A 23,350-nucleotide genomic window follows, 5' to 3' on the forward strand; every position below is an offset into this window, starting at 1 on the left:
CGTTTTTTCTGTCCTTGACCTTGAATGACCTTGGACTAATTATAGTCACTGAATTCCTAATGAAAGGGACTATCATTGTAGGTGTTTAAAAAAGGGTGGTTCCATTTAAAAAAAGTCAAGGTGACCTTGATATCTCCAAAAAAATGACATAAAAACAAATTTTTTTTTGCATCGTGTCAGCCCCATTGTACCATTCAACTTTGTCCTTACCATATTTTACGTATCTTTAGAAACAACAAAGATATTTGAGGTGCTAACGTTTGGTGACACCCTGTATAAATCAGTGATGTCATCATGTCGTGTCCCTTCTATTGTATACTTTGTCTATGGTTGCAAATTGCTACACTCACTCACAGACTTACTCTAACCTCAAAGAGGATAGATAATTGTAAGTCCGTGGTGGTCCGTGGCTACGCTACACTACATGTGACTACATGCTACACTGTTTACGTCTGTTACGAGGAAATTTTCTAATTCTATATTTAAAAATTATCCATGGAAAAACCATGTATTAGAGGCGTAGAATAAAGAAAAATATATTAGTGCTAGTGATGGTTAACTGTATTTTTTATTGTACTTAAGCATATTAAACAAGACACAATTAAGAAACTTATAACCTATATTTAAGGATAGATTCATGCAATTGAAGAGTTCTTAAAACACAATGAATGCAAAAATGGGGAAAAAAGATATTGTACAAGCGGTAGTTCTTTCGGAAGATTTTGTAACAAATTTGACACCTATGCAAGATATATTTCCAAGTGTCTTAATGCCTATCATAAATGTACCACTTTTAGATTATTTAATGGAAACTCTGATTACATGTGGAGTACAAGAATTATTTCTTTATTGTAGCTGTCATATCGATTTAATAAAAGCTTACATACATAAAAGAAAGTGGTCAAGAATACTAGTTACTCTAATTATATCAGAAGGATGTAGATCTTTGGGCGATGCTCTCAGAGATATTGATACAAAAGGTTCGATCCGTGGCAATTTTATACTGATAAGGGCAGATACCTTTATTAACACAGATCTTATGAACGCTTTAAACATTCACCGCTCTAAACTTGAAAATGATAAAGGTGCAACAATGACTATGTTGATGAGAAACATTGGTTCAACAAGCGATTCCTTATTAAGAAAAGAAACATTTTTATTAGTTTCTGATAAAACCAGTAAAAAGGTTCTACACTATAGTAAATTAAGGTCTGATGAGAAGAAAGTGAAATTAGAATTAAATTGGTTCTTAGATCATAATGAAATTGAGATTAACACTTGCTACATGGATACTCATGTTTACCTATGTTCACCTTTTGTACTACCGCTATTCTCCGATAATTTTGATTTTCAAGTAAGTTATTCAATATTTATCTTCTTCTATTGAAATTGTTAATTAGATTCCTTTATAGCAATAAGTTAGAAAACATTTTTTTCTATAGATTTAAGTAATAATACGCTAAATTTATATAGAGGATGGTTTGCTTTAATTGCAAAATATCATTTTGTATTTTTTAATTGATCCTTACATGTAGAATCGCTGTTTGTCTAGTTGTCTTATTAGTTGACACTATTAGTACATTGTAAGAATCATTCTGAATTAATTAGCATTAAATAAAAGGAGTATACAATTTCAGACAATGGAAGACTTTATTCGAGGAGTGCTGATGAATGAAGAAATTTTGAATTCCCGTATTTATTGGCAACAATTGAATCCTGAAGATTATAGTTTACCAATTGTATCGTGGAACGCATACCAGATTCTTAATCGTGATATTTTAAACAGGCATAGTTTTCCACTTACACTGAATTCTATTCCATTTCTAAACAATTTTATTCCTATGCCACGCAGCACTTACAAACATAGAAGTGCTTCACTTGCTAAAGGTTGCACTTTGAAGGAAGATAGTGTACTCTGTCAAAACAGTATACTGGGAAATGACACTTCTGTTACAAGATCTGTTATTGGTCACAATTGTGTAATAGGCTCTAATGTAGAAATAAAAGATTCCTACATATTATCAGACACTAAGATTGAAGATAATTCCACTGTTACGAACAGTATAATATTTTCAAATTGTGTTATTAAACAGGCTGCTCAAATAAATAGATGTATAGCATGTCCTGGAACAAACATCGATGACCGAATGGAATATATTGATTCCATATTAGAATTCAAAGACAATAAAGTTATTGTTAAAAGGATATCGGAGATTGACGTGGATAGTGATTTTGAGTTTTTTAGTGATTACCATGCAGAAGAATCTGACAATTATTCTACAGATGATACAAGTAGCAATGTAGGTTCTGAATGTAATTCACCAATCCCAGATGATACCCACTTGTTTCTATCTGAAGTTATTGATAGTTTATTAAGAGGTTTTCAAGACAAACTTAATTGTGACAACTTAATTTTGGAAATAAATTCGTCAAGATATGCATATAATGTTACCATGAGTGAAGTAACATATAATGTCATTAAAGCTATACTAAGTTTACCGTTCCATTACCTTTCAGAAAAGAAAGAAACTGTAAATAACCAAAACTATCAAAAACACTTAAAAATTATGGTGACTTATTTCCAACCAATTATTTTAAACTATGTCAAAACAGAAGATGCTCAAGAAGACTGTTTACGTGCAATGGAAGAAGTTGCTACTTCAACTGAAGAATTACTACCATTTTTACAACATTTATTACATCTTTTTTACGATAAAGACGTATTGTCAGAAGAAAAGATTTTAGAGTGGTACAGATCCAGTGATAAAGATATAGATGAGTTTCAGAATAATAAAGTTAGAACCGCGATAAAGCCATTTATTCAATGGTTAGAAGAAGCTGAAGAAGATTCTAGTGCAAGTGAAAACGATGAATAAATACAAATCGATTATAATGAATTAAATTTTAGAATAGTATGACCTCGTTTCTCTTTTTATTCAGTACGACCTCGTTTACAACAAAAAATTCTTCCAAACAATTTTTGTCGAGTTTATTTAATGTCGGTTTTGTTATTATTAGATTAAGTTTATGTAAACTAATGTAAATATGTGTTTTTCGACTGTTTTGTCACAAATCCATACAATCTACAATCTTATTGACACTTTCTCAAAAGAATACCTTTTAATGTAATACTATCATTAAAATCGAAGAAAGAATATAAAATACATAATTTAATGTAATGTCTTTATTATTGTATTAGTTTTTTGTGGTAGTACACTTTGAGCAATAATACGGATCAAGTGTAAATAAATTATATTTTGTATATTATAGCGTGTATTAACTAGTAACCTTATTAAAATATTTTAAATGACATGTTCAAAAAGAGGAAATATAAATTATTATTCTGTGGGAAAAACAGTATCTGTTAAGTTGTGCCAAGCTTGGTGCCGATGATCTGGAAATTTAATTGCATCTACCCAATGTCTAAGTCGGGCTCCTTTGCTGTTACAACTTAATTCAAGTCCACCTAAATAATAACAATACAATGCATATGAATGCAGCATAACACATAGTACTATACTAATAAGTAAATAACTATTCTTTAAATTTTACTAAAATGTAAATGTGGAAATTTTATTTTTTCAATAACAATATTATATTAATATATTTATTCCTCAACACTATGTTTACGGAGCACTAAAAATTACTATTTTATATTACTTTATAAAAACAACAAGAATGCATATCTATCCAAGTTTTTAGCCATATTTTTATAATATACACCAAAGAAATAAATTTGCTGAATAATTCCTCATGTATGCTACTTTACAATTTCAATAGTCGTAAATAAAAAATATTAGAACCCGTCATTTCGACAGGTCCCGAAGTCTTCGCGTTAAAGCAATAATTTAATTAATATACGTTCTATGTTATATTGTCTTATATTATATTATTTTTACCAAGGTAATCGTTATGTTTGCCAAAGTCCTTGTCCCACACTGTAACGTATAATGCGAGTTTCGTAAGATCTGTCAATGGAGTAGTAAAAATGAATTCTTCGTTCCATCTTGGATTTAAGGTTTTCCACTTGATTGTTGTATTCTGTGAATTGCGACCTATGATTTTCTTCGGCATGAATTTTCTGCCTGTGATACGTGCAACTGAATAGTCGAAGACACGTTGTTTTTGATTGTTTGTTATATTTTCTATAAGGCACAACTTGACAAATGGGTCGGAAAATCCGTTACTATCCATTGGAAGTAGGTTTGCAGCTTGTTGAACCATAACCGTCAATGCTCTACGTCTTGTACAATAACTTAGAGTCACTTCGATCTTTCCCCATCCACTGGAAAACACACCCCATGCAGCTTCTTCATTGTCCACCTATGCCAACGTCGAGCTCTTATATCTTAGTGTCTGCAATAATGTAAGTCAAGTCGGCCGTCGCGAAAATTTTAAGGCACGATAGAATAATAATTAGAGATTAGAATAACACTAACTCCAAACGCGAAGAAAAACAATTTATAAACTATAAACTGTAGTGTACTATAAATTAGCGTTCCTCAATCTATGGGCCCCGAAATGCAAGTTGCTACCTTACGCCAAGAACGGGAAAGTGATTAATTTATAAAATCGTTCCAAAAAGTTCTCGGAGAGTATTGTTATGAGTTCGAGAATTAATTGAAGATAAACAACAACAGCAAAGCTATTAATAGCCCATTTTATTTAAATTTTACATTTCTTCATAGTTAAATGTAAATAATGGAAAATGAAATTGAACTATTTAGTGCAAAGTTATCTGAAACACTTTCAATAAAAATGTACAGAATGTTACTATAATATGCAGTGGCTTTAGTCCGCGCGGTTCTTAAAAATTTGATATTATAAACATCTTAAACCGCGGTACCGTTACAAACGAATGTGTTGGGTCGCGCGACAAGAGAATTGAGAAATGCTGCTACAAATATTGAATAAAATACCAATAACTAGCGGAATCGGGACGGGTTCTCGATCCACCGCGTTTCCGAACCATCCCCGACATTTTCGGGTTCTCGCACACCTCTAGCAATAACCGATACATCAAGTAATTTACGTTCAATATGTAACATGTATAGAAGAAAAAGAGGAAATTGATTGTACATACTGGATAATAATCTTGTAATGGGACATTATAATGTTTTGTTTGACGGGGTTGTAACTCGTGCAGAGGAAACCTAGCTTCTCCTAGAAAGTCTTGACCTGCTGGATCGTCCTGGAGTATCAGAATGTGTAGTGTTTTGCCATTCCATATCTGTTACGAAACAATCATTAATTTTTTGCGTTCCCTAATCATTGATATGTTCAACACAGTTGTTGTATTGTATTAGTGTATAAAAATTTGCGTTGTTCGTACGTCTGTTTCTGTCGTTCCATAAAAGTTTAGAATCTCGTTGAATTCCGGATTCCGTGTTTTGTGAACTGTCTTTGTTCGGAGACGTTTCGTACTCGCAACTAGGTCTACTGGTAATATGTTCAGTTTGCAAAACGGATCGGCGAGACCGTGAATGTCCATTGGTCGTAAGTCTCGTGCTCGTTCCACTTTGCACTGGAGGCACTGAACCGCTGGGTCGTACCGCAAGGAGATTTCTAGAGTTCCATAACTTTGCCCCACCCCTACGGAACCATAGTAGCATCAGATTCATGACTTTTCACAATTCTAGATTAGAACAAAATAATCTAATAACCTAAGAATAGCCAGAATAACCCAAGGATCCCATAATCTAATACCTAATTCTTTAATCCTAATTCTGGATTAGAATAGAATGACCTCTAGAACAGATTATTCTCTTAAGAGAAAAATATATTATTGTAAACACGTGTTTACCAAAGCATATTCTGTTTCTTTATAGAATTACTTTCCTGCTGGCCACATTTTATAATGAAATAAAATGAGAAAACATAAATTTATTGTATTTAATATCATAAACTCACCGTGCTCCGACATTTGTAGGTGTGACGAGTCGATTTGATTGTTGCTGCGCGGGTTCTCTTTTTCTAAGCAAGATTGACTTACGTCCTGACCCATGTGTTTCTTTTTGATTTGAATGTGTTCTACTATTTGTTCCGTTGGAATGATTGTCGTTCCCAGTTTCATTGGAACCATTGACGAGTTCAGTCTGCAATGCGTTAACTGATATCAGCTAAATTTCTACTCTTTTGTTTATCATTCTTACGTACCTGAGAGATTGTACCTGTGAGTTTTTTAATTGATTGTACGAGTTAAACTCTATTCTATGGGTGTCATTATTCACGTCGTTAGGATTGTTAGATTTCTTAACTTTTTCATTGACAATTTCATCTTCGAAAGACACACGTTGTTCAACTTGAGGCTCGTGAGTGGTTCTACCGTTTGTTCGCAATCGTGAGCTTGTAACCGAGGAAGTCGGCGAAACACGACTACATTGTGATGTAATTGAAAGAGTAGACCTATCTAATTGATCTGAACATTCTTCACGATTATTAAATGGTGATAAATCGTTGGATCGATGTCCCGGCGATGTTTTCGATACACTGCTAGTTGATTGAGCGGAATTCGAGAACGGTGAAAGTCGCGTTACTTCCTCATCTGAAGAAGAATCATGGGGATCTGTCAATTCTAGAGATTTGTTTCCTCCAACTGCCCAAGTCATTTGTTTGTGACCTATCCGCGACCATCCTCGCTCCTGTTTTCATCAAATATGTATCGATATGTTTAATTTTCAATTGGTTGCTTTATTATTAGAGGTGCGCGAAAACTCGAAAACGTCGGGTACCTGATGGTCGGGACGGGTCGAAACAAGTCAGGTTCTCGAAAATTTCAGAATTCTTAAATATATCGGGATTTTCAAGAATTGAAATTTTCGAGTCTCAATCCCAAATAAAATTCTCGACCCGTCCCAACTCGACATTTTTGAGTTCTCGCAGTTCCCTATTTATTACTACAAGGATACAATTGAAATACCTTCTTCTCGGGCAAAATATATTTCGGCATTCCTTTAATAAACCAAGCGCCGCTTTTTTTCCACATTTCTCTGGTCTCCGCGCATATCCGACAAAGAAATTGCTTTTGACTGTTATTCGAACGTCTGACAATACGTTGCATAGTTGTTCTATCTGATACACTTTTGGTCGAAGCTGCATTTTGAAATGCTGAATTAAGTTCGGTAGTTTCTATGCCACACTTCTGACATATGTATTTACGGCAGTCCTTGCAAAGATTCGGTGTTGCGCCTAGGACAGCCCCAAATTTTTCACCACAGAGAGCACAGGAACATACGCAATGCGTGCTATTGGAACAACGGCTGCTACAGTTTCGTCTCTCATTCATTCTTGTTCCCGTGACAATGCAAACATTACGTTTCATGTTTTCTAGTCTCTCTACTAATCTACCAATTCGTTCTTGTTCTGACAGATCTAAGGCTTCGGCTCTTTGAATGACCTAAAATATTAGTAAAGAAAATATCTATATAAATATCCGTCCAGTCAGTGTTTTATTATCGACACAATCTCTAAAACCTGTTTTTTAACTCCAACATTTTTTATTAATGTATATACTCACCTCTATGATTGCTTGTTGTTCTTCTTCAGACAAGACAAATGATTGTGCGCAACGATTTGAAGCAGCAGTGTAAGAATTAGAATAATTACCCCATTTTGAATCTAAAGAACCAGTTTTCACAGACCATCCTATGCGTAATCTAATTATAGAACAAAATAGGCAATTTAGAAGCGAATCAAAATTATATATATATGAAATGTATCTTATTTATACTCACTTTGCTCTCAAAGCCAAATGACGATCATTTGGACAAACCCATCTGGTTCCTCTACCTGGATCTTTTACTGTGATGTCCATAGTGATTAGTGAGAAAGAGATTAATGAAACCCTTAGATCATTTTAAATATACTATAAACATTGTGTAATGTAGTTTATCCTACGAAAAATAAAAATATGTAAAAATAAATGAATGCATGATTATAAAACACATTATTAATCATAACAAATATTAAAAGGTAACTGTTAAACTATATTTTATTGCTTTAAATTTATTTTTCCTCAAAAGAGAATTTTTTAATGTGAAGTTTTGTTAATTATTCAATTAATCTAAACTACGTTTCAAAAAATTTAAGCATAGGATAGTAATAATTTATAATAGTAATATAAAGCACAGAAAGTAAGAAAATATGTTTTCTTAAATATTCATCTTCGAAAATAATATTTATATAAAAGTGTATATAATTTGAGTTCTTTCAACTAGTTGCTTCATTAGATTCAATATCCTTGAAATGGTCGTGGCTGATATTATTCCTCGCCGCAAAAGCATTTCCTCTTTCCCGCATGTTGGAATTTCTACCATTCACATTATTCACAACTTTACGTGCCTCTCGTAATATGTAGACAAAATTAACTGAATTTTTACGATTTGTTCCAATGTTTACTTTAGCTAATTATTTTTGAACAATTAAACACTTTCAGATAAGAAAATTGCGGCATGTTATTTTGGTTTTTTTATCGGTAAAAATATAATTATGAGAATGTATACGTGTATTTCGTATCATTATATGTGTGTATATTTTATTTGCGTATTGATTATAAAAAATGTATTAAATAAAATACTAATAAAGAATAATCGTATTAAAAATATTTTATAAAGATTATTACAAAATACACTCATTCTTTTATACCTTTTAGTGTTTAAAAAAATATTAGTACTATGTTTATGAAATACACACACTTAAAACCTATTATTTTATGAAAATTCAATTGTTTTCGGTATAAGATATCAATTAAATAACATAGTCTGCATAAGATAAAATTAGATTACGTATGTTATCAGTGTAAAAAAATACAGGAAAAACCTGTATAATCTTTTCGGAACAAATGCTGTTTCCGCCACAATTCGTTACATATGTATACGCGTATAAATTATTATGGTAGACATATGCGATTTAATATAGCATTTTTGTTAACGTTTATCCGAAAAATAGTGTATATATAATTCGAAAGAATAGCTTCCGTTCGGGACAAACAAGCAACAAGTATCTGTATTTTCATTTCTACATCGTTTAAGTTTCTAAAAGGAGACTGTCTATATTTGCACATAATCGATATTGCAATGATTCTTGCGTCGACCCTTATTTTCTTATTACGGGATAACTTTAATAGTTACAATACTCACGGGAATATCTTCTAAATAGAACAGAGTATATTTTAAAGAATTGTAAGCCGGAAGGATGCTATTTTCGTGATTGAGAAAGAATATTCTGCTCGGTAAAAATGATTTTCCCAAATTATCGTATGATGGAACATATGCATGGAGAAACAATAAAGGAAGCGATAATCTATATTATAATACATCGTGTTGATGGAATAATGGTCTCGTGTAAAATTTATTGTATCATGTATGGTGAAAACATCGAAAAGCAGTTGGCCGAAAAGGGCGAGGAATGGAGGGATAGCCCGCATCGGACGCGTGGCAGTACCTTAGACCATGTACATATACTTATAGACCCGGCATAGGTATAGGATATGCACAGGACGCAGTGTTCCAAGATAACAGTGATCTGATGCCCTCAACTGACGTCACAAGATAATTCAAAATGGTGGATAGTGTATTCGACATATATATATTGTTCTTACTATTCTTTTTTTTTTATATAAAGTTGTAAGGAAGTAAATACAGATTTAATATTATCAATATCTATATTAAAACTTAACTTTTTAAAATTATTTTTTTTTCAAATTGTAATTGACAAAATGAGTTAACACTATTTAAAATAATAAGAGTAAAGTAAACGAGTAATAAAATAAAATATTTATACAGAACGAGGTACGGCAACGACTCCCCTTTCTCCTCTAACACATTAGCTTCACGGTATTACGACTTCTCAACGGACTATAGGGCATTTGCCCACAACCGTCATCTGGTAGATGATATAATCTTCGAACAGGGTTTGTTATCTGAAGCCGGGTCTATAAGTATATATAATTTCAGAGCAGTACAGTGCCACTATGGTCGTACAGTGACTGAAAAAAAAATGAGCGCGAAAGTTCTACGTTGAAGGGCGATCAATCGAAACTTGCGACACGTATCTACCCATCACAATAACTTATGCGTTGTATTGCAAACGTTTCGTCCGATTGTACACAAGTACTATAATATGAACAAACAGCATAAAAAGAAAAACCAGCGCATACCCATAAAAAAAAGAAATATACCGTAACGACTCTAGTCTACGAGCTATCATTAATTAAGCTATTCCGTACGAAAATTGTCGCACAACAAAATATCATTTGACATCAGTTACAACAAAAATCATTATAATAAAGTAATGAGGCGTCGACTTTCGAGAATTCTTCGAGAAAAAGAAACAGCAGTAGCGGATATACGTTGTCATCGGGAAGCTTTTATCTTCTCGAATAGTACAATTTGTTTAATAATTCGATTGCTAACGCGAGGCACAAGCGACCAGATTTTTATTGTTACCAGCGAACGGTCGTTTGATGTAATTTGTATGTCTACTTACGAGATTTGTGAACCTCTTCTGTCATGTGAGTTTTAATTAAAAACCAAGCAATCGCACCGAACTGTAATGATTAAATTGCAGGCTGTTCAACGGTTACGTCGTGAACGATTATGTCTTTGCTAATCCCGAGACAGTTCGCAGGATGTGACTCGCGTGGAGGACAGAGCACAGAGCTATACTTGCCACGCTATCAGCAAGCGGACAAGTGGGTGCTATGTATTATCGCAGAAACTAGCCTACGACTCCACTTCTCTTTCGATACAGGCGCAAGAGGGGTGCGTGGCATGCGTGCGATTCACAGGGATGTATCTAGGAAATTCCTTGGCAAGAATATCTAAAAGTCTACACTATATAGGTTCGAACAATATTCAAACAATATTCGAACAAATTCGAATATTTGGAAAATGATTTTTCGAATAATTTGTTAAATCTGCTATAATGCCGTGATCTGCTTCAATAAAGCGGATGTCTTAGTTTGATACAACAGCAGATGTATTACAATATGGATATTCCTTCAAAGAAATGTTTAAAGGAACAATAATTCAAATTAAATAGCAGGTAATCTTGCTATAATGTTTTATGTTAAATTATCTGTTATTTTATTTGGATGGTTTAATTAGTTCGAATAAAAACATTATTCATTGAAAAACCACACAAAATAAAGTTATACTTTTATGTTATTTACATAATAATAATAAATTAATTGAAATAATCGATTATTTCATTTCAATTGTTATTCTTTTCAGTATAGGTGTTCCAAATAAAATGTACCTAAAACTGACCCACACTATAAATCTTCGATATGTCCGAATTAAAAAAATGATTTTCTATTACCGAGGCTAATGAGATAAACAAATTATTCAGAATTTTAGCAATTCAAAAATTTGAATATTTTCGATTATTTTTAATAACTCGTATATGTATATTTATTACTCTTACTAGCGTATAATTTGATATAAGATTGCAATATAAAGGACCTCATAAATAAATGTTATTTACAGTTAATAAAAGTGTCGTATATAATATTACGTTCAATAAAAATTGAATTATAAAAATCCACGATACATAAATAAGCAAAATGAAATGTTTATTTTACATTATAGTATTGTTTATTATCGTCAGAGACAAATATACACTTAATTTCTCGTCAATTATTTCAATTATACGTTAATAATAATAAACATAATTGAAAACATCGTATTGAGGAAAATGTATGTCCTTGTCCTATATTGCAATTATTGACGTGCTATGCTTTGTAGCCGTCTGCGTCAGAGATCAAAAGAACTTAGCCGACTGAAGTTCTTGAGCCATTAGATCGAGATACTAAATTTCATATAAATTTTAATAAATACTCTCATATTTTAAAAAGAAAACTGTTTCTCTTGCGCTAAAGTTCGCTTTTTTGTTTATAAAAAAAGGTACATGTACTTAAAAATGTCAACAAATAGGTAGGTAATTAAATAAGAAGTAAGAAATCGTGCTACTTAATGCACTAAATTAATCTGTATATTACATTATAATTAAGTGTTACATATCTCATTTCTTTTGTAACAGATATTTACATTTTTTTTTATAAATGTGTACATCATATTATCAATTAATTAATTTACGATTAATAGTTTCAATTATTTTGTGTACACTGTTAAGACAAATATCTGTCGATATAGTGTAATGTTTCAAATGCAACTTCAACCATAATAAGAATAATAATCATCCATTCTAAACGAATATGATGACGGTCGCTTAAATGCGAAGATAGAATTCCAACAAGCTCCACACAATGATTTATTTTCTCGTTAATAACCTGTGGTATAAAATTAATTAAATCTTCAGTATCATTTTAAGAACTACAAATATTCTTTAATAACGCTTATTGTAATTTGATGACTTACTCTTGTACGTTTAGTGATATTAAAATATGCACATGTTTGTTGATATAGAATTTCCAAGTCGTCTCTTTCCCAGTAGAAGTCTGGAGTATCTAACAAATCTGAACTTAAATTGATTGAATGTCTTAATGCAAATAATTCTCCCTGTTTTTTTAATACTTCCTGTTGACTTATTCTAAGCTTTCTACCAAATTTTAAGTCCTCAGTAACAAATTCTATAGAATCTACATAATTGTCTAAAGATGCTTCCCATACACCTAATTTCACTGATTGCGCGATTGCATTCGAAAATGTGTATTTATCTAGATTTGTTGCACCCAGTGCTAACATAATATTTCCATTTTTTATGTGACTTTGTTTCCTGCAGAGAATTATACAAAAAAATCATAAATTGCAATATCTATATGAAATGCATAAAATATTAATTGGATATTGGAAAAATATTGTTTTATGATACAGTAATAAGGCACATAAATATGTTTACCCACTATCTGTGTAAGCGTATGTCATTAATTCGCACTCTGATCGAATTACAGAGTCTGTATAAGAATTCTCTTCGTATTTCTTTAAAAATTTCAATATATTGCCATATTCAAGATCAGTAATATTCCACATCACTACAGTACCTTCCCGAAAAAAGAAGATTTCCCTTGGTTCAAATTCTACTTCATACTTTGCCGTTGCATGTATGACATCCGGTAAAGCTGAAAACATAATCTAAATAAAGAACAACATAATAATTCAACATTAACTAATCTTTTGACATTATACTAACCATTTTATCTCAGTGTATAATACATAATGCTAATTCGACACTAAACAATACTTTAAGTCTTCAGTAATAGAAACAGATAATATTACAGTATGTAATATCATAATTAAGACAACAAAATAATGAAAAAAATTTCGAAGACATCTTCAAAGACTGTTTTTACTACAATCATACAATTCTGCATATTATTTTATAAGAAATTAGTATCCATGATTTAAAGTAACGGACTTATCCTTGTAATTAATACATATATTTAAAAAAATATTTTACAAATATTATGACATAGTTATATTTATAAACTGTGGACATATAGATATTAATTACGCAGTTCTAGCATTATATAATTGCGAAATACATTCTTCTGTATTTAAGAGCCTAGAGCGGATGAAATTTTTCCTTATGTTTCAAAAACAAAGTAAAAAGTAAATACCTTAATAAGATATTAGCAGTAGACAAATAAATATACATTGCTATTCGTTATAAAGGAATGTGACAAATTGATTAAACATGGTTTTAACTTACAATATCAGTTTAAAATACTATGATATTTAAAAATAACGTACTTTATCTGACGAATGATATAATAACATGTTCTTAACAAGGTTTTCAGATACATATATTATTTAATCAACCAGAAATGGACTATCACATGTGCCTAATCCTGTTGCTACACCACCTTCATTAGCAGTAGCTAACTTAGTTCTCAACATATGACCACCTTGTTTATTAACATGTATATTATTTTCGTCAGCAATAATGATACCAAATATCCCTAATTCAGAAACTGATTCTTGTGGTTTTATAGTTGTATTATATTCTGGTCGAACCATGTAACTTTTATGAATCGGAGGGTAGATTTTGTCCATAAGAACCCAAGCTACCCTGTCTTGTTTGTATTTCACGGACTCTAAGAAGTATTTTATATCCAATCCATATTTATTATTGCAGCCTCCTTCTCTTTGAGGCTTTAGTACGAATCGATGTGGATTTGAAATTCCCAATTCTATAGCTGCATTTCCATGTTCATTAAAGTCTAATGCATAATGTTCTGTACAAAATAGTAGAATGCAATACTTTGTCAACAACATAATTAGATATTATTTCTAACATGGGGTAGGGAAGCAAGCAAAGTAGATTAAGAATAGGATAGAAACAAACAATGCAAAAGTGAACGAATGATAATATAACAAATATAAGAAACTATATGTAGTAATAAAAGAAAGTCATAGTTATAATTATAGATTCAACAAAGAAGTATAATATTAGATATGTTAAGTATTTGTAAAAACTCCAAAAACTTTGATGTAAAAGTATGGAAATAAAATTATTATTATTATATTACTATTTGCACCATACAAATAATTCACTTACCAGTGAATATTTCTCTAACTTCAGCGCATATCTTTTCATTATCTAGAAATTTATTAATTACCCCTGGCTTTGCAAGAGCCTGTTGAACTTTTTTTGTGCCTGCTAAATGATACTGAATAGTGGGACATTTAATTGCTAAAGATCTCTCTATAAGTAATCTTACTTCCCATTCTTTTCTTGTATGATATTGTCCAGGTTCATACCCACACCTATAATATACTACAGCTACGATATAATTATCTACTATCAATTCTTTATTGGATCCCATTTTTGCTGTAGCAGCTAATTGTGTTAAATTCCGACGAGTTACTCTGATATTTGGATTTTGTTTTCTAATTTCAAACTCGTGAAAACACTGATCACATATGTTGTATGTAACATCTTCAACAACAAATAAAATGACTGCTCTGTAAACATTTATATGGTAATTACTTACATTGTAAATTTATTTACATTTCATTTTTACACTAATCTCTACACTGTATTAATTTATAATATTTTTAACTTTAAAATGCAACTGAGTATGAACGTACTGTTGATTGCCATACATATTCCATGCTTCTACCATACTTGAACATATAGTTTGTAATGCATTATTCTCTGGTAAATTTTTTACTTTTTCATGACAACCAAGTTCTGTTAACAAATATTTATGTAATTTGGTGGAAGCAGGTCCTAACCAACCAAAACCAGAAGCAATTGTATTTATTTCAACTTGTTTCCAACAGCAGTATGGAATGGAGGTATTATGCATGTCTTCGGTTGGACATTTTGTATCTAACATTAAATCAGAGCGTAAAATACCCAGAGATATCTTTTGTGCAGATCCTCCTTCGCTATTTATAGTTTCACATATTTTAAATAACTCTCTAGTAAAACTGTCAGCTTTTATAGTTTCTTCTAATGTTTCCTTTAAGAAGTTAAAATCCTGTGCCACCTTATGTATAAGTAAGTTTAATTTTGGTTGAATCTGACAAGCATTTTCAAATTCTTTTCTTGGAAACGGAGATGGCATTAATGTGAATGGTGCAAATTGTAGGATATTTTTATTAAAATTTGTTTTTGGCCTTATACACATTCCATGCATGAGTGCCCAATCTTTTGCTTTCTCTATTAATTCTTCTAATTCTTTCTCCGAAATAGGTGGATAAAGTATCAAATCCATATTCATTTTTTTTTATTGTAAATCTCTTAAGCAACCCCTTAAATTATAGATCTTATTGAATTTCTGAAATCTAAATTATAATATTGTTTAAACCTACATACACAAGTTTCGAAACTAAAAATTTGAACTATATTAAAGCGTTTTATATAAATTATTATTATTATTATTATTATTATTGTTTTAAAGTAGAGATAGAAATAGTTTTATAATAATTTTTTAGACATTTGTAGTCATCAATACACATCGAATCACATCTTCGTTGTTTATGCATATCGAATTTCGTCACACTCTATTACGCGTTATACCATACTTATCAGAGACAAAAAGGTTATGATACGTAAAAAATATGCTCTACCAGAAAAAATCTCAAAAATCACTCAAATAAATATGCATTGTCATCTGTAGGTAGGTAGATAATATGATGTTACATCATGTGGATTTTGAACCCATATGTATTTAGTGATTTTAAATCTCTTTTAAGATAACTCACATATTGGTTATATCCGAAACCAAACTTCTAAATATATATATGTACATATGTATAAAAGTATAAAATAAATAAATATTAATTTTTATGTTAGTATTTCAGTCTTAATGAGATTTTAAAACTGTTATTTTATTTAAACCCCGTTTTCTGTACATTATTTATGACAAAAAATATAAATAATTTGATCATGTTTATTATAAAACAATATTTTCGTTAAGAAAATACAAGTTCATTTAATAAATTAATTACACAGACTTTATGACTTTGTAGTTGTATGAGTAATTATATGAACAATATAAGTTTCAATATTTACAAAATGGTGATTAACACTAAACCTACCATGGCCAGTCAAATTGACCGCACGAGATAATATGGTACTTACTCTTCTAAACCTAAACAATCCGTATAAATGAAAGGCTATTCTCAATGTGGCATGGCTAACTTTTGAGTTAAAAAAAAAAGAATAAATGAGACGCTATCAAGTTACGTGCGTGCCTGGTTGATAATACTGTTTCATGGCAAATGCATCCAAACCGCAAAGGTGGCAGACACAGTACAATTTTATAAATCGAGGAGAGAGCATCACAGTATTTTTTATGTAATTGAAATTCTATAAATTCTATTTGTATCGTCATTTTATGGAAGTTGTTCATCTACTAATTCATGTAGTAATAAAGTTGACTATTATCCATGTTTAATTATATTAACAATAACTTTTTCTAAGGACCGGTCATTTTGACCATACACGGTAGGAATAGGTATACAAGAAGTGTCGGTAGGTTTAGTGTTAAATAGCATATAAAATTTCATGTTTGAAAGGCCTAAGTTGAAATCAGTCGAAGTCAAATGTTTTTCATTTTGGAACATTCAAGAATCTTACATGAATATCAGCACATATTTCTTTTTTGAATTTTTAGTGATATAAACATAATTTTTCTAGTAGAAAAAATAGACAAATTTATATTGCTTAGAAAATATTAATTTCAAAGAAAAGCATTAATTTTTATTGCATCAACAAATAATAAACATGCTTAAAAATTACTATTTTACATTACTTTATAAAAATAATATGAATGTATCGATCAAAGTTTGTAGCCATTTTTTTAATAATATATACCCAAAGAAATCAATTTGTTAAATAATTGCTCATGGATTCATTTTTATAATCTCAATTTTCGTAATTTAAAAATATTAGAATCCGTCATTTTGACGGGTACCGTAAATCTAGTGTTAAATTTGTATTTTGAACATAGAAATTTTATACTTACAGCTAGTTGTCGTACATATTGTATCAGGTACATATAATTTCTCTTCTGAAAGGCCTTGCACTAAATTTTCCAAGTTATATTCTTCTGCAGTAGCTAGTGCTTTTACATTCCATTCCTATAAATGAATAATCTCATAATTTAGAATATTATTATTTCATTGTTTAAACAATATAAAATATGCAATATAAGTTTTATCATATATCAATGTTTTTAATCAATTAAATGATCCTACATGTTGTAATATTGTGACACATTGTTATAATAAATATTGTCTACGTGTATTATTTACCAATTACTTACACCAATTTCTTCATTCTTTGGAAAAGGTCTTTTCTTTGGTCTCTTCTTCAGTTGGAGGGCAGAATAGTTATCACTCTTGTTTGGAATTACTTTAATGTCAGGTTTAACTAATTCATATTGAATTCTACTACTATGTAAGAAATTATTACGGCCATTTTGCAAATTTAATTTTATAAGAGATGGAGATTTAATTAACATTGGATTACATGATGTTAAAGTTGTTGTTATTTTTCTACAAGTATTAGAATTGATGTTGCTTTTGCAGTGTAATAAAACGCATCTTTGAATCACGGTCAAATTCATCTCACTTAATATTACATTCAATAAATTTGTATGTAAGTGTTATGTAGAAACAAATGTCATATAGAAATATTTGTATACACAATTTAAGTATGTTGTATATTCTACCAATAAAACTTAATATTTTGTATTCTAGAAACAACTCCCGGTCATGCTGCGCAACATATACAATAGACAACGTACTTGTGTCAGAGATGATATGAGAGCATATGAGAGTGCTCACGCTCGGGGTTTCGGCGTTCCCACTTTCGTAACATGGTTTAGCATGGAACAGAACCTGGGCAACTTTTAGCATGGAACAGAACCCAGCAGCTTCTAGTAGGGAACAGAACCGAGCAGCTTTTATCATAAAACCGAACGCACATTATTTTTTTAACCAAGATTAGAACGTACAGCTTAATTGTTTTATATGACAATTCTCTATTTTTCATACATTCATTTCTTAAGTCTCACTGTTTATATCTTTAGTGTTAATATAGTATTCGAAATGTTCATTATATTGTCTCAATCCTAGTTTATAAGCCACCTATGTAATGTAATGTTAGCATGTACAGCCATGTGCATGCTGCTATAATCCCATGTGGGGTTTTATAGATTAATAAAGAAAAAACTTTGTAACGCGACGAGGAACAAGATAGCGTCAAGATCCCTCGACACCGCCCCGATGTAACAGAAGACTTGCCCCGGGGTAGCGAGGCCGGCGGTTCGAGGGGACCGGAACCTTCTAGACCCCTGAGGCGTTAATGATAAAGTTAGCAACGAATTCGTATAAATACCGGTAGATTACCGAGGAGCGAGCACTTTTGCTGCACCTGTGGGAGAGGACGAGGTAAGACCACGGCCGTCCGTAAGATGGGAGAGTACGAAGCAATAATGCTATCGGACGCCCAGCAGCCCAGGAGAGGACAGGGGTTGCACCTGGACGCCTCTCTGGATACATGGGAGAGTACGGCCATGAAGGCCGGCCGCCCGCCGAGAGGAAAGAACAGGGTAACTTCCTGGCCGCCTGAGAGTAGGGACGCCTGATTTCTCTGTACGTTTCGGAGAGGACGGCCATGAAGGCCGGTCGTCGAACGGACATGAGAAAACAGGCGAAACCGAGTCGTCGTCGTAAAATCTATTTTGTATAACAAACCAATTTCCCATCATTTGTAATCACATTTTGGAAAATATATCCTGTGTCCCCAGATTTTCCGATTCCTATTATTCAATTACAGTTAATAAGTTACAACTTATACAAATTTATTAGAAATCAAAACGAGAAAGTTGACTTTTTCGTAAAATGTCACTCGATCTTCCAATCCAGACTATGCGTGCGGCCGCTACGTATAGCCTCTTGCTGCTGCTTCTACCGCGCGCCAGCCGTCCGAGGCTGTATATCGCGGTGCAGCGTTCACTGCAAATAATTTTAATTTCATTAATTTTAAAGTGTCCGCTTTTTTTAAAACAAGTCCGTAAAGGGCTGAAATGTGGAAACATTTTTGTTTTTTCAATGATCGTCGCAAAAAATTGTTCTTCTTTGAATATGGATGGTATTGAGTTGTAAAGAATGTTTAACAGAGCTGCAATGCAGTTGCTTATTCTATTTGGCTGTATTTGGTTAGAATTGGTATTTCATATCGTGCGACACGAAACAGTATAAGGTGACTGGCGTACTCCTACATCTCGTCTGTGATATTAGTTCCACAATATTAATTCCGACCGATACGGTAGGATGTGACACAGAAATGATAAGGGGGCTGTTGGCTGTAATGGCTCTAAAGCCCCCCGCGGACGTGAGACAAAAAAATACATTGGGTGATTGGTCTACTACAGTCTACTACTATCGTCTGTGGTTGTATGAAACTGATTCTTTCATTCTTGATGTTTGTTTTATATTTTCCATGACAAATTGTAGCATTAGAAACAGCTTTTATTTTCAATACCGATTCTTTATAGATAATAATATAATGAGATAAGCATCCTATCCGCGGTGCTGACTGTCAATGTATATCATCCCTATTACATATTCCTGTCATGAAAATTCGTCTTAATAGTAAATACGCGTATAAACAGTGTATAACGTGCGTTATTACAACGTAGTGAATAAAAATCTTAAGAAATGTCAAGAAAGCACTGTCATGTATTTTCGATTTTATGCCATTCAAATTAAACTAAATACTCTATTGCAATAATAAAAAAGGATGGAACTTGCGCGAAATTTGATTGCCTGTAAATTGAAACGTTACCTTCTTAAAATACCGAAAAAGTCTTGTTTTTATCACGTAAGACATATCAGGTGACGTAAATTTCTTTTAAATTAAATATTATTAATATATCTGTTGCAGAAAAGATAATTAAATATATTGTATTGTTCTTTATCAAGAACTCGTACAAATAATATTATCTTAACATTATTGAATGCGTTATCTGTAGTTTTAAGTATGATTCACGACTTTTATTAAAGATTTTCTACTTATTTTTTAGTTCATGTTGTGTACATATATATTACTGGAATTTACTTAATATAATTTTTGTTTGTTATCCTTAAAATGTTATATATTGTATTAAAGGTGGAATTATAATTTCATGGAAAATATTTATAATATAGATTGGCTGAAGTAGGAAAGTTGGAAGCACCAAAATTACAAGGAAAATATGACACTGGCCAACTAATATTACACAGAGTGTTTGGTTATCGTGGTGTTATATTATTTCCATGGGTAGCAAGAGTTTACGATAGAGATATTCCGAATAAAAGAGACGAGTAATTACAACATAATAATTTATATTAGGACAATGATAATTTATTATCATAAGGTACATAATATAATGCTAATTAAAATGATATATGATTCTAGAAGTGCAGGTGATAATTTTAACAGTGTAGAGAAAGAAGTAAAAGGTAGAACTCATACATTTTACCAAGTATTGATCGATCAGAGAGATTGTCCTTATATTGTAAGTACAGTACATTTCTGTGTATTTACATAATATAACTTTTGCAAATTAATTTATGATCCAACCATTGCTATAAGTATGTACAATGTAATATGTTATAACTGCGCATATAAAGTAAAGGTAAGAAACGATGTGATGCTTTTAAATTGGTATTAACACAAATTCCTTTTATACATATATAGCGTGCTCAAACAGAAGCTGTAACGTTTTTGGGAAACCAAGAAAGTAGTCGTAGTTTGTACGCAATACCAGGGTTGGACTATGTTGCTCACGAAGATGTTTTACCTTATACAACAAATGAAAAGACAGCGCTGCAACATGAACTTTTCGATAAATTTCTAATGTATAAACCAGATCAAGATCCATGTTTTATTGCACAAGAAACTCTTAAGGCATGGCAGAAAAAGAATCATCCATGGCTGGAATTATCAGATGTACATAAAGAGACTACTGAGAACATTCGTGTTACTGTCATACCATTTTATATGGGCTGTAGGGGAAGTCAAACTGCAGCTGTACATTGGGTATGTAGTATGGCAGACAGTATATTAGGTCTAAATAGACTTGTAATAATGTAAAATATATATTACATAGTGGCGATACTGTATCCGTCTGGAGAACTTGGGCGACCTGAGTGTGCAGTTACGTGAAAGGCATTGGAGAATATTTAGTCTTTCTGGTACATTAGAAACTGTTAGAGGAAGGGGTGTAGTTGGCCAAGAACCTGTTCTATCAAAACTTTTACCTGCCTTTCAATACAGTAGTCATGTGAGTTTACAAGCTGCAAGTGGACATATGTGGTATGTATTTTCTGATTATATAATATATTCACTAGAAGCGTACAAGAACCAGAAAATTTTGGGTCGAGACAAGCCGAAAGTTTGATTCGGGATCGGGGCGGGTTCTCGAAAATTTCGGGATTATTGAGCACAATCGGGTTCTCGCACACCTGTAATACCCACACTTTATTAAATGGTATTAGATTCAGTGTAAAACTGTGATCCTTCTTTTAGGGGTACATTCAGAATGGAAAGAGAAGACGGGTATGCTTTCGATTGTAGAATTCCACCTTTCTCTTTGGAATCAAAAGCAGAAGAATCACCTTCACCGAATATGAGTTCATAATAAAATTTGTCAGCATCAAGTATAAAATAATTGCAACTAAATTCTTTTGATTCATCGAACATTCAACACCAATCAGGACTAAATTAACTTATGTAGTAATATTTATAATACTGACTGTAATATTGAATTAGAAATATTTCAAGTAGGAATTAAGTTGTGTAGGTCTCATATAATACTTTGATAAACATGTTACTTCGTGAAAGGTCGATTATTATAAGTGCTCAAATAAAGTATAATATAAATATAGTTGTTTTTTGTAATTAGGATCATAGTATTGACAAAATAAATGTTGTAAATAACTTTAAAACAATGAAATATTTGATTTATAATATGCGTTGCAACATAAAATATCACATCATTTTTGTTACACGAAGTTCGTATTTCATACCGCGTTTACTTCATAATATCACATTTTTATCCTCACTTTCCATTGTGTATTCAGCTTTGTGCAGGCTTTTCAGGAAAATAAAAAGTATCAAATGAAGGAGACAAAACAAAAAAAAGCAACCCTCATAAGAATCCTCCGTATAAGTTCTTCATTTCACACGGCGCTATGTTTCTTTGTTTACAATCAATTCCAACCAGTGGTCAGATATCGGCCAACTTTTCTCGCGCATGCGCGGCGATTTTAGCTTCAGTAAAGTAAAATTCTGGATAAAATAGGGTTCCTTGATCACCCTGCAAAATTGTTAAAAATTGTTAGGATTTGATTTTGAAAATGGCGATCTCTATGCCTTTTTGTAGCTTCTTTTCCTATATTAGCCGCCATTGTATAATAAAATATTAAGGCTGTACTTCCGAAAGGCACCGGTGGCCGATCGAGATGAAACTTGATGGGTATGTAAAACTTAACTTTTTGAACAATTTTTTCCTATATATGTAACCGCCGCTCTCGTTTCGGAGATACTTGCGAAAAACTGCAGCTACTACTACACACATTGAATTTTGCCTATACGTGCACGTCCGAAGCGTGTGTATGTGATAGCATTTATGTGATCCCACATATTCGTTATTAACAAGGTAACTTATATATGTTAATCATAGCTTGTATTACGCGGAAGTGTGTGCAGAATCCATTCTATATAGTAGCAGCAACAGTTTTTGAGAATATTTCAGAAACTAAAGCCGAGCGGCGACAACATATATAGGAAAAAGTTGTTCAGAATAATGACAACCTTGATAGCATATTTCAAGGTCATGGAAATCGGTGAGGTGTACCCTTTTCTGTATAATTACCTTGTATAAAGT

General features: G+C 31.9%; 4 protein-coding genes across 6 annotated transcripts; 2 read left to right on the forward strand and 2 right to left on the reverse strand.

Annotated features, from left to right (window-relative positions):
• Positions 1 to 363: 363 nt before the first annotated feature.
• Positions 364 to 2,915, forward strand: Eif2bepsilon (eukaryotic translation initiation factor 2B subunit epsilon). The gene is made up of 2 exons (XM_076784643.1): positions 364 to 1,354; positions 1,638 to 2,915. The coding sequence occupies exons 1-2, from the start codon at positions 665 to 667 to the stop codon at positions 2,874 to 2,876; spliced, it is 1,929 nt and encodes a 642-aa protein (XP_076640758.1). The 5' UTR covers positions 364 to 664; the 3' UTR covers positions 2,877 to 2,915.
• On the reverse strand, positions 2,903 to 17,528 carry LOC143352309 (rabphilin-3A). Of its 3 annotated transcripts, none has more exons than XM_076784641.1 (10): positions 17,438 to 17,528; positions 7,734 to 7,892; positions 7,517 to 7,655; positions 6,920 to 7,396; positions 6,157 to 6,641; positions 5,911 to 6,095; positions 5,333 to 5,592; positions 5,084 to 5,230; positions 3,900 to 4,323; positions 2,903 to 3,466 (listed from the first exon to the last, which is right to left on the reverse strand). In XM_076784641.1, exons 2-10 carry the CDS (start codon positions 7,811 to 7,813, stop codon positions 3,339 to 3,341), a joined length of 2,325 nt encoding a protein of 774 aa, XP_076640756.1. In that variant the 5' UTR covers positions 7,814 to 7,892; positions 17,438 to 17,528; the 3' UTR covers positions 2,903 to 3,338. The 3 variants fall into 3 exon arrangements, with proteins under 3 accessions (XP_076640756.1, XP_076640755.1, XP_076640754.1); XM_076784640.1 differs by lacking the exon at positions 17,438 to 17,528 and adding an exon at positions 10,486 to 10,812 and having other exon boundaries at positions 5,911 to 6,109; positions 6,171 to 6,641; XM_076784639.1 differs by lacking the exon at positions 17,438 to 17,528 and adding an exon at positions 10,486 to 10,812.
• LOC143352311 (glutathione synthetase) lies at positions 11,974 to 16,653 on the reverse strand. Its single transcript, XM_076784644.1, has 7 exons — positions 15,971 to 16,653; positions 15,051 to 15,936; positions 14,518 to 14,924; positions 13,802 to 14,194; positions 12,859 to 13,078; positions 12,378 to 12,735; positions 11,974 to 12,289 (listed from the first exon to the last, which is right to left on the reverse strand). The coding sequence occupies exons 2-7, from the start codon at positions 15,686 to 15,688 to the stop codon at positions 12,128 to 12,130; spliced, it is 2,178 nt and encodes a 725-aa protein (XP_076640759.1). The 5' UTR covers positions 15,689 to 15,936; positions 15,971 to 16,653; the 3' UTR covers positions 11,974 to 12,127.
• Positions 17,529 to 20,063: 2,535 nt separating the features above from the next.
• Poldip2 (DNA polymerase delta interacting protein 2) lies at positions 20,064 to 22,417 on the forward strand. Its single transcript, XM_076784647.1, has 6 exons — positions 20,064 to 20,315; positions 20,628 to 20,783; positions 20,878 to 20,977; positions 21,160 to 21,501; positions 21,572 to 21,777; positions 21,991 to 22,417. Exons 1-6 carry the CDS (start codon positions 20,221 to 20,223, stop codon positions 22,100 to 22,102), a joined length of 1,011 nt encoding a protein of 336 aa, XP_076640762.1. The 5' UTR covers positions 20,064 to 20,220; the 3' UTR covers positions 22,103 to 22,417.
• The last annotated feature ends 933 nt before the right edge of the window (positions 22,418 to 23,350 follow it).

The sequence above is a fragment of the Halictus rubicundus genome, chromosome 3 (assembly GCF_050948215.1).
Source record: "Halictus rubicundus isolate RS-2024b chromosome 3, iyHalRubi1_principal, whole genome shotgun sequence".
Classification (NCBI taxonomy): Eukaryota; Metazoa; Arthropoda; class Insecta; order Hymenoptera; family Halictidae; genus Halictus; species Halictus rubicundus.